We start from the raw sequence: 12,116 nt of genomic DNA on the forward strand, positions 1-12,116 counted from the left end.
CAGGGACTAGGGAGTACCCCGGTGGCTGTACCCCTTGGAAATAAGTACTCCTGTTTAAGTACTGTTGGGGGGGACAGCCTAACTGGGGGCAACGACGGTGCCCGGGCCTCTGGCAAGGAGTCCGGCCCTGTTGCTCAGAAGGGTAGGGAAAGGAAGAGGAGAGCAGTAGTAATAGGGGACTCTATAGTGAGGGGGTCAGATAGGCGTTTCTGTGGACGCAGTCGGGAGACCCGGATGGTGGTTTGCCTCCCTGGTGCCGGTGTCCGGGATGTGTCTGAGCGTGTCCAGGATATCCTGAAAGGGGAGGGAGAGGAGCCAGAGGTCGTGGTACATATAGGTACCAACAATATAGGTAGGATAAGGGAAGAGGTCCTGAAAGGAGAATTCAGGGGGCTAGGAAGAGAGTTAAAAAAAAGGACTTCCAAAGTAATAATCTCAGGCTTACTGCCTGTGCCACGCGATAGTGAGAATAGGAATGGAGTGAGGTGGAGGATAAATACGTGGCTGAGGAACTGGTGCAGGGAGCAGGGTTTCAAGTTTCTGGATCATTGGGACCTCTTCTGGGGGAAGTATGACCTGTACAAAAAGGACGGGTTGCATCTGAACCCGAGGGGAACCAATATCCTGGCGGGGAGATTTGCTAAAATAACTGCGGAGACTTTAAACTAGTACGGTTGGGGGGAGGGACTCAAACACAGATAGCTAATAGGCAGTGTGTGAGGCAGGAGGCAGAAAAGGGAAACACTCAGACCCAATATGTAGGAGAGAAAGAAGGGAAAAGAAATAAACTGAGAATAAGAAATGATGGGTCCCTTAAATGTGTATATTTTAATGCTAGGAGCATTGTAAGAAAGGTGGATGAGCTTAGAGCCTGGATTGACATCTGGAAGTATGATGTTGTGGCGATCAGTGAAACATGGTTGCAGGAGGGTTGCGATTGGCAATTAAATATTCCAGGATTTCATTGTTTCAGATGTGATAGAATCGGAGGGGCAAGAGGTGGGGGTGTTGCATTGCTTGTCAGGGAGGATATCACAGCAGTGCTTTGGCAGGACAGACTAGAAGGCTCGATTAAGGAGGCTGTTTGGGTGGAACTCAGAAATGAGAAAGGTTTAGCAACAAAGGTTTAGCGATCAACCTGAAGTCGTTGTGCACGTGGGCACGAATGACGTCGGGCGGAAGAGGAAGGAGGTGCTACAGCGGGAGTTTAGAGAGTTGGGAAAAGCACTGAGAAGTAGGACGTCGAAGGTAGTTATCTCTGGACTGCTACCGGTACCTCGTGCTGGTGAGGCCAGGAACAGAGAGATAGAGGGTATGAATTTATGGCTGAGGGGCTGGTGCAGAGAGCAGGGATTTAGATTTCTGGACCACTGGGATCTCTTCTGGGCTAGGGGTGACTTGTACAAAAGGGACGGGTTGCATCTTAACAGCAGGGGGACAAACATTCTGGCAGGCAGGTTTGCTAGTGTGACACCTGTGGCTTTAAACTAAGTAGTGGGGGGGAGGGGTTAACAAATTGTGAATATGAAGATGAGGTAAAAGGGAATACAGGAGATATTGCAAAAGACTCTCGGAAGAATGGGAACAGAAGTTCAAGAGCGGAAAAGAAATTAAGGGCAGGGCCAATTGTGAACGATGTGAGAGGGGAGGTAAATACAGAAGTTAAAGTGTTGTACTTAAATGCGCGTAGTATAAAAAATAAAGTGGATGAGCTTGAGGCTCAGTTAGTCATGGGCAAGTATGATGTTGTAGGGATCACTGAGACATGGCTACAAGAGGACCAGGGCTGGGAACTGAATATTCAGGGGTACACAACGTATAGAAAAGACAGACAGGTGGGCAGAGGGGGTGGGGTTGCTCTGATGGTAAGGAATGATATTCATTCCCTTGCAAGGGGTGACATAGAATCAGGAGATGTTGAATCAGTATGGATAGAAATGAGAAATTGTAAGGGTAAAAAGACCCTAATGGGAGTTATCTACAGGCCCCCAAACAGTAGCCTCGACATAGGGTGCAAGTTGAATCAGGAGATAAAATTGGCGTGTCAAAAATGTAATGCTACGGTGGTTATGGGAGATTTCAACATGCAGGTAGACTGGGAAAATCAGGTTGGAAATGGACCCCAGGAAAGAGAGTTTGTAGAGTGCCTTCGAGATGGATTCTTAGAACAGCTTGTACTGGAGCCTACCAGGGAGAAGGCAATTCTGGATTTAGTGTTGTGTAATGATCCTGATCTGATAAGGGGACTAGAGGTAAAAGAGCCATTAGGAGGCAGTGATCACAACATGATAAGTTTTACTCTGCAAATGGAAAGGCAGAAGGGAAAATCGGAAGTGTCGGTATTACAGTATAGCAAAGGGGATTACAGAGGCATGAGGCAGGAGCTGGCCAAAATTGATTGGAAGGAGGCCCTAGCAGGGAAGACGGTAGAACAGCAATGGCAGGTATTCCTGGGAATAATGCAGAGGTTGCAGGATCAATTTATTCCAAAGAGGTGGAAAGACTCTAAGGGGAGTAAGAGACACCTGTGGCTGACAAGGGAAGTCAGGGACAGCATAAAAATTAAGGAGAGGAAGTATAACATAGCAAAGAAGAGTGGGAAGACAGAGGATTGGGACTCTTTTAAAGAGCAACAAAAGTTAACTAAAAAGGCAATACGGGGAGAAAAGATGAGGTACGAGGGTAAACTAGCCAATAATATAAAGGAGGATAGCAAAAGTTTTTTTAGGTACGTGAAGAGGAAAAAAATAGTCAAGGCAAATGTGGGTCCCTTGAAGACAGAAGCAGGGGAATTTATTATGGGGAACAAAGAAATGGCAGACGAGTTAAACCGTTACTTTGGATCTGTCTTCACTGAGGAAGATACACACAATCTCCCAAATGTTCTAGGGGCCGGAGAACCTAGGGTGATGGAGGAACTGAAGGAAATCCACATTAGGCAGGAAATGGTTTTGGGTAGACTGATGGGACTGAAGGCTGATAAATCCCCAGGGCCTGATGGTCTGCATCCCAGAGTACTTAAGGAGGTGCCTCTAGAAATAGTGGAAGCATTGGAGATCATTTTTCAATGTTCTATAGATTCAGGATCAGTTCCTGTGGATTGGAGGATAGCAAATGTTATCCCACTTTTTAAGAAAGGAGGGAGAGAGAAAACGGGGAATTATAGACCAGTTAGTCTGACATCAGTGGTGGGGAAGATGCTGGAGTCAATTATAAAAGACGAAATTGCTGAGCATTTGGATAGCAGTAACGGGATCATTCCGAGTCAGCATGGATTTACGAAGGGGAAATCATGCTTGACAAATCTACTGGAATTTTTTGAGGATGTAACTAGGAAAATTGACAAGGGAGAGTCAGTGGATGTGGTGTACCTCGACTTTCAGAAAGCCTTCGACAAGGTCCCACATAGGAGATTAGTGGGCAAAATTAGGGCACATGGTATTGGGGGTAGGGTACTGACATGGATAGAAAATTGGTTGACAGACAGAAAGCAAAGAGTGGGGATAAATGGGTCCCTTTCGGAATGGCAGGCAGTGACCAGTGGGGTACCGCAAGGTTCGGTGCTGGGACCCCAGCTATTTACGATATACATTAATGACTTAGACGAAGGGATTAAAAGTACCATTAGCAAATTTGCAGATGATACTAAGTTGGGGGGTAGTGTGAATTGTGAGGAAGATGCAATAAGGCTGCAGGGTGACTTGGACAGGTTGTGTGAGTGGGCGGATACATGGCAGATGCAGTTTAATGTAGATAAGTGTGAGGTTATTCACTTTGGAAGTAAGAATAGAAAGGCAGATTATTATCTGAATGGTGTCAAGTTAGGAGGAGGGGGAGTTCAACGAGATCTGGGTGTCCTAGTGCATCAGTCAATGAAAGGAAGCATGCAGGTTCAGCAGGCAGTGAAGAAAGCCAATGGAATGTTGGCCTTCGTAACAAGAGGAGTTGAGTATAGGAGCAAAGAGGTCCTTCTACAGTTGTACCGGGCCCTGGTGAGACCGCACCTGGAGTACTGTGTGCAGTTTTGGTCTCCAAATTTGAGGAAGGATATTCTTGCTATGGAGGGCGTGCAGCGTAGGTTCACTAGGTTAATTCCCGGAATGGCGGGACTGTCGTATGTTGAAAGGCTGGAGCGATTGGGCTTGTATACACTGGAATTTAGAAGGATGAGGGGGGATCTTATTGAAACATATAAGATAATTAGGGGATTGGACACATTAGAGGCAGATAACATGTTCCCAATGTTGGGGGAGTCCAGAACAAGGGGCCACAGTTTGAGAATAAGGGGTAGGCCATTTAGAATGGAGATGAGGAAGAACTTTTTCAGTCAGAGGGTGGTGAAGGTGTGGAATTCTCTGCCTCAGAAGGCAGTGGAGGCCAGTGCGTTGGATGCTTTCAAGAGAGAGCTGGATAGAGCTCTTAAGGATAGCGGAGTGAGGGGGTATGGGGAGAAGGCAGGAACGGGGTACTGATTGAGAGTGATCAGCCATGATCGCATTGAATGGCGGTGCTGGCTCGAAGGGCTGAATGGCCTACTCCTGCACCTATTGTCTATTGTCTATTGTCTATAACACTTATAGGGGTGTATTATAGACCGCCAAATAGGGAACGAGAATTGGAAGAGCAAATATGTAAGGAGATAGCAGATATTAGTAGTAAGCACAGAGTGGTGATTGTGGGTGATTTCAATTTTCCGTATATAGACTGGGAATCACATTCTGTTAAAGGGCTGGATGGTTTGGAGTTTGTAAAATGTGTGCAGGATAGTTTTTTGCAGCAATACGTAGAGGTGCCTACCAGAGAAGGGGCAGTGTTGGACCTCCTGTTAGGAAATGAGATGGGTCAGGTGACGGAGGTATGTGTTGAGGAGCACTTTGGGTCTAGTGATCATAATGCCATTAGTTTCAATATCATTATGGAGAAGGTCAAATCTGGACCAAGGGTTGAGATTTTGGATTGGAGAAAGGCTAATTTTGAGGAGATGAGAAAGGATTTAAAAGGAGTGAAATGGAAATTGTTGTTTTATGAAAAGGATATAATAGAGAAATGGAGGATATTTAAAGGTGAAATTTTGAGAGTACAGAGTCTTTATGTCCCTGTTCGGTGGAAAGGAAAGAATAATAATTTGAAAGAGCCATCGTTTTCCAGGGAAATTGGACACTTGGTTCGGAAAAAGAGGGAGATATACAATAAATATAAGCGGCAGGGAGTAAATGAGGTTCTTGAGGAATATAAAGAATGTAAAAGGAATCTTAAAAAGGAAATTAGAAAAGCGAAAAAAAGATATGAGGCTGCTTTGGCAAGTAATGTAAAAGTAAACCCCAAGGGGTTCTACAGATATGTCAATAGCAAAAGGATAGTGAGGGATAAAATTGGTCCATTAGAGAGTCAGAGTGGACAGCTATGTGCTGAGCCGGAAGAAATGGGGGAGATATTAAACAATTTCTTTTCTTCGGTATTTACCGAGGAGAAGGATATTGAATTATGTGAGGTAAGCGAAACAAGTAGAGTAGTGATGGAAATTAGGAGAATTAAAGAAGAGGAGGTATGGACACTTTTGAAGAATATAAAAGTGGATAAGTCTCCAGGTCCTGATAGGATATTCCCTAGGACATTGAGGGAAGTTAGTGCAGAAATAGCAGGGGCTATGACGGAAATATTTCAAACGTCATTAGAAACAGGGATGGTGCCGGAAGATTGGCACATTGCGCATGTTGTGCCTTTGTTTAAAAAAGGTTCTAAAAGTAAACCTAGCAATTATAGACCTATTAGTTTGACGTCTGTGGTGGGAAAATTAATGGAAAAGATACTTAGGGACAATATATATAATTATTTGGATAATCAAGGCCTGATTAGAAACAGTCAACATGGATTTGTGCCTGGAAGGTCATGTTTGACTAATCTTCTTGAATTTTTTGAAGAGGTTACCAGGGAAATTGATAAGGGCAAGACTGTGGATGTTGTCTATATGGACTTCAGTAAGGCATTTGACAAGGTTCCACATGGAAGGTTGATTAAGAAGGTTAAATCGTTGGGTATTAATAGTGAGGTTGCAAGATGGATTCAACAATGGCTGAATGGGAGATACCAGAGGGTAACGGTTGACAATTGTATGTCAGGTTGGAGGCCAGTGTCTAGTGGAGTGCCCCAAGGATCTGTGTTGGGTCCACTGTTGTTTGTCATTTACATTAATGATCTGGATGATGGTGTGGCAAATTGGATTAGTAAATATGCAGATGATACTAAGATAGGTGGAGTAGTTGATAGTGAGGTAGATTTTCAAAGTCTACAGAGAGACTTGGGCCTTTTGGAAGGGTGGGCTGAAAGATGGCAGATGGAGTTTAATGCTGATAAGTGTGAGGTGCTGCATTTTGGTAGGACAAATCAAAATAGGACGTACAGGGTAAATGGTAGGGAATTGAGGAATGCAGTGGAACAGAGGGATCTGGGAATAACTGTGCATTGTTCCCTGAAGGTGGAATCTCATGTGGATAGGGTGGTGAAGAAGGCGTTTGGTATGCTTGCCTTTATAAATCAGAGCATCGAGTATAGAAGTTGGGATGTAATGTTGAAATTGTACAGGGCATTGGTGAGGCCAAATCTGGAGTATGGTGTGCAGTTCTGGTCGCCAAATTATAGGAAGGATGTCGACAAAATGGAGAGGGTACAGAGGAGATTTACTAGAATGTTGCCTGGGTTTCAGCACTTAGGCTACAGAGAGAGGTTGAACAGGTTGGGTCTTTATTCTTTGGAGCGTAGAAGGTTGAGGGGGGACTTGATAGAGGTTTTTAAAATTTTGAGAGGGACGGACAGAGTTGACGTGGGTAGGCTTTTCCCTTTGAGAGTGGGGAAGATTCCAACAAGGGGACATAGCTTCAGAATTGAGGGACAAAGGTTTAGGGGTAACATGAGGGGGAACTTCTTTACTCAGAGGGTTGTGGCTGTATGGAATGGGCTTCCGGTGGAAGTGGTGGAGGCTGGCTCGATTTTATTATTTAAGAGTAAATTGGATAGGTATATGGATAGGAGGGGATTGGAGGGTTATGGTCTGAGTGCAGGTAGATGAGACTAGGTCAGGGAGAATGGTCGGCGTGGACTGGTAGGGCCGGACAGGCCTGTTTCCATGCTGTAGTTGTTATATGTTATATGTTATGAGGAAAAACCTTTTCAGTCAGAGAGTTATGAATCTGTGGAATTCTCTGCCTCAGAAGGCTGTGGAGGCCAATTCTCTGAATGCATTCAAGAGAGAGCTAGATAGAGCTCTTAAGGATAGCGAAGTCAGGGGGTATGGGGAGAAGGCAGGAACGGGGTACTGATTGACAAATGATCAGCCATGATCACATTTAATGGCAGTGCTGGCTCGAAGGGCCGAATGGCCTCCTCCTGCACCTATTGTCTATCGTATATTGGCACAAACTTCTTTTGTCAAACATTCCAGTTCCTTCTCCTCTGGGCATGGCATTCCGTTTCTGTTAGTCAATGTCCTTGTTTGAACTGTACAACGTTGATGCAAAGTATTGGGGTTTGCTGATCCCAATGTCTTTACCTTGCAGGTGGAACATGATCTCAGACGACTGAGGAATCCTTTACAATTGCAACTTCCAATTGAACACTTAAACAGCAACGTTTAAAACTCTACAACCGATGTAGGTGTAAACTGCGACTGTTTTTATGACATTAACCTCTTTGTCACCAGGTATCCAAAATCCGATCACCAACTGCAGCTGTTGTTCAGAGACTGTTCTCTTCACATCTGATTCTAATTAGCCCCTATCAGTGGGCACATACTGCATATGACATAATCTTTCACGTTTCTCTACAGTGAGAATTAATTTTCTATTTGATGAACCACACAGTGCACCAACATGTCTGAGCAGTGGGTCATTTGACAGGCATCTTCCCGGAGGTGCGCAGAAATGATAACTAGAACCTATAGTTTGGTTTCAGAGTATGATTTTATGTGTGGTGCACACCATCTTCTCTTGCCACCTCTCGAGCCTCGTTGGCCGGAGCCCGCTGAGAAGCAGGGTCAGCATGGGGTGTCGTACTCCGTCAGTCCCACCGCTCTCCGAGCCCCCACTCCCTCACCAAGCCTGAAGAAGGGTCTCGACCCCGAAACGTCACCCATTTCTTCTTTCCAGCGACGCTGCCTGTCCCGCTGAGTTGCTCCAGCCTTTTGTGTCTATCTTCGGTTTAAACCGGCATTATGCAGTCCCCTCCTGCACACACACTGACGTTTGGGATCGGTTTGCTGCAAATGCAGTTTTTCATATCAGACCTTAACTAGAAAGCAATACTTTTTAATAGAACGAGAAGCAGTTAACGACAGTGACTCAAAACAATCTCTTGACCAGGTGAGCATGATTACAAGAGGTTAATTGTCTTAAAAGGTTAAATATTTGTTTTAAGAAGGAAGTTTTAAGAGGGAAGTTTTAAGCGGACGTATCCATGAGCTCTGTGACAGACTGTACGCAGATGGTAGTTAAAATATCTGACGGGTTGAAGTGTGATTAGGGGCTTTTTGGTGATTCATTTTAATTGAAACCTACGAAGCAGAATAACCAGTGGTGCAATGTAATCCTTAATTGTACGCATGGATTACAATTCCCATGGGATTTGAACATCTGGTTAGGATGTCTATCTGTTGTATTATGCGGAGGGAAGCACTTTAGAACAGTACTTTAAATGGGGGTTGCATATATCAATTGCTACGGCTTTGAGAAGAACTGGGCGAAACACTCAGTAGGTAGAACTTAAAATATGTCTTTCTGCGTTGCTTGTTTTATATTAGTTTTCAATGGAAATTAAAGGAAAAGTTGAGCTGGATCCATCATTAGTAAGAGGCAAAAATGATGAGGCGAGTGCATTTTTTATTTAGGTTTTTGTCATTCTCCGGGTTTGAACGGCGCTGACAACTGGAGATCATTCTTCCGCATTAATGCCAAAGATAGCACTTAATTACTATTATTTATGAAAGAAATCAGCACCATCCCTCGTGCCAGATGAAATGATGAGAAAGCACTTCATAAAAATCTCCCGTTTACAATTAGCCTTTTCATCCCCCTTTCGAAGAGAAAGCAATGGCTTCGGAATCTTTTTCTTGAGTACTCTCTCTGATCACAAACAAGTCCCCACTTGGAAAGAGACAAGTTTGACATTTTCTTTTGATGTTGTAACTTGGTTCTGGTTTCTTTAAGACTTGGTTGCATAGTAAACTGGAAGTTTCCTATTTGCTGTTGTCTGTCATGCCCAACACACACCTGTCTTTTGTACGAGCCATCATTAATTGCCCTGTTTTCCTCATTCTGCTTTCCGTTTTGAAGACATGCTTGCTGTTAATAATCAAACGGGAATATCTTCGTCACTCATCTATCTCTTTCTTTCAGAGTTCTTGACCAAGTAATGTTTACTTTTATATTTTAAGCGCTAGATTGGGGTATCAGATTTTCTTTCCGGGAAAGCAGGGTTTTGATGTTTGAGAAAGCTTTCCGATTCATATTTCAGGGGGAAAAAAAGGCTCATCTGAATCAGAAATACAAATAAGACCCGCCAGTTGTATTATTTCATGATAATGGAAGGTAACAAGGATATGTTTGATACATGTTTATTAAAGTTTATCAGTTTCTTAATACTTTGAAATGCATTGAAATAAAGATTATGTTATAGCAGTAAAACAATTGTGAGTGTGGTCTCATTGCTGAAACTTTATATTAGTGGAAATAGAAAGAAAGATGTCTTCAAAATGTTCGCTTAATAAAAGCGATAATTTTGCACTCTCATTGACTTGCTCTTTCCTAATTTTTCTAGTTTGTGGAAGACATATTTTGGCTCTCCCATTATCACAGCAATCTGTGAGCATGCATGTGTCTTGCTCTAGATGATTTGGTATTCTGTGTCATTACTTTAGTTATATTTCTGCAGTACTTTAGTTATATTAATGCAGAGGTTTGATAGTTATGAAATGAATGCAAAAAGGCAAACGGTCATCAATATTGTACGTTAGCACACCTCAAATACACTGCTGCAATACCTAGGGTGGCCCAGCGGTGGCGCAGCGGTGGAGTTGCTGCCTTACAGCGCTTACAGTGCCAGAGACCCGGGTTCGATCCTGACTACTGGCGCCGTCTGTACGGGGTTTGTACGTTCTCCCTGTGACCGCGTGGGTTTTCTCTGAGACCTTTGGTTTCCTCCCACATTCCAAAGACGTACAGGTTTGAGGTTAATTGGCTTGGTACAAGTGTAAATTGTCCCTAGTGTGTGTGTAGAATAGTGTTAATGTGCGGGGATCGCTGCTCGGTGCGGACTCGATGGACCGAAGGGCCTGTTTCTGCGCTGTATCTTTAAAGTAAACTAGTAATACTATTTAATCTCCAGTGGTGGGTTTGTGAACAACATTCTTTCCTAGTCACAAAAGACTTTAGTGGATAGATCACAAGCTGTGTTTGTGCTCCATGGAACAGAGGAGGTTGGAAAGCAGAGAGTTTAAAATAATTAAGTTTATAGACAGTAGACCAAAAATATGAGAGTAAAAACTGATAGGGGGCATAGATTGACGTGATTAGGGTACATTTCTGTTCACTCTGGTAAAATGTTGTACCACCTTCTCATCCATTTCCTGCACTCTATGGGCAATCTACAGCGGCCAATGAACCAACAAACCTTCTTGTTACACAAGCCCTCCAGTCCTGGTAGCATCCTTGCAAATCTTTTCTGCATCATGACATCATTGCAATAGCTGGGTGACCAGAACTGCCTGACAGTACGGCAGAAGCAGAGTTGCTGACATTTAAATATCGAGATTAGCACTTGAATTGCCTAGGCACCGAAGGCTATGGATCTAGTACGAGAAGATAGGATTAATACAAAGGTGGACTAAAAAATGCTGGAGTAACTTACCACAAATGCGTGCTCACTGGGCAGTGTAGACACGGTGGGCTGAATGGCCTTTTTTCCACACTGTCTAACTCCGACTAGGAGAGTCCATAGAGGACAAGAACCAAAGATTCATAAAGGATGACGTATTTGCCCAAGAGGAAAGGCTAAGCAGATGGGGGCCTGTGTTCCCTGGAGAATTGAGAGGTTAACTAATTGAAACATAATCTTTTTAACGGGACTCAACAGGTTTGACGCTTCCTTGGCTGACGTGTAACAAAACAGGGAATTTTCTTCACCGAGAGTGCGGAAATCTTTGAAATTCTCCTTCGGTCATTGTTTATTCAAAATGGAGATCCAAAATGGGCGGCACGGTGGCGCTGCCTTACAGCGAATGCAGCGCCAGAGACTCAGGTTTGATCCTGACTACGGGCACCGTCTGTACGGAGTTTGTACGTCCGCCCTGTGACCTGCGTGGGTTTTCTCCGAGATCTTCGGTTTCCTCCCACACTCCAAAGACGTACAGGTATGTAGGTTAATTGACTGGGTAAATGTTAAAAAAATTGTCCCTAGTGTGTGTAGGATAGTGTTAATGTGCGGGGATCGCTGGGCGGCGCAGACTCGGTGGGCCGAAGGGCCTGTTTCCGCGCTGTATCTCTAAATCTAAAAAGAATCGCCGGATTTCTGGGCATTAAGGGAATCAAGAGATCATGGGAATTGTGCAGAAAAAGAGGGATAAAATGGATCAGCCTCGACCTTGATGAATAGCGATCAGGCACGATGGGGTTGAGTGGTCCGTTTGTTTCGTTGTTCCTATTTGCAATGGTGGCTTGTGCCAATGAACCATAAACCCGAGTGAGTTCTTTTAGTTCTGGGACAAAACTTTGCTGGGATACAGTTACGTGCAAGGATACCATCTAACTTCATAACCCACATTGGATGTTCTCCCAAAATTTAGATTATTACTTTTAAAGCTTGCTAGAGTATCTGACATTTCATGTTCATTAGTGATGGGAGCAGAATTAGGCCAGTCGGCCCACCAAGTCCACTCCGCCATTCAATCATGGCTAATCTACCTTACCCCTCTTAACCCCATTCTCCTGCCTTCTCCCCATAACCCTGACACCCGTACTAATCAAGAATCTATCTATCTCTGCCTTTAAAATATCCACTGTGGCAAAGAATTCCAGATTCACCACCCCCTGACTCCCAGTACGGTACAGAATCAACTTCAAGCTCCTCCT

The 12,116-nt window shown here is 44.0% G+C and overlaps 1 protein-coding gene across 1 annotated transcript in view; it reads left to right on the forward strand.

The window, feature by feature from the left end:
• The window catches only part of LOC144597768 (calcium uniporter regulatory subunit MCUb, mitochondrial-like), a 55,395-nt gene extending 45,685 nt beyond the window's left edge, over positions 1-9,710 (forward strand). The window contains exon 8 of the mRNA XM_078407329.1: positions 7,554-9,710. Within this exon, the coding sequence (XP_078263455.1) occupies positions 7,554-7,631 (78 nt within the window). The 3' untranslated portion in view covers positions 7,632-9,710. The remainder of the gene's footprint in view (positions 1-7,553) is intronic.
• The last annotated feature ends 2,406 nt before the right edge of the window (positions 9,711-12,116 follow it).

Source organism: Rhinoraja longicauda, chromosome 1 (genome assembly GCF_053455715.1).
Source record: "Rhinoraja longicauda isolate Sanriku21f chromosome 1, sRhiLon1.1, whole genome shotgun sequence".
Classification (NCBI taxonomy): Eukaryota; Metazoa; Chordata; class Chondrichthyes; order Rajiformes; family Arhynchobatidae; genus Rhinoraja; species Rhinoraja longicauda.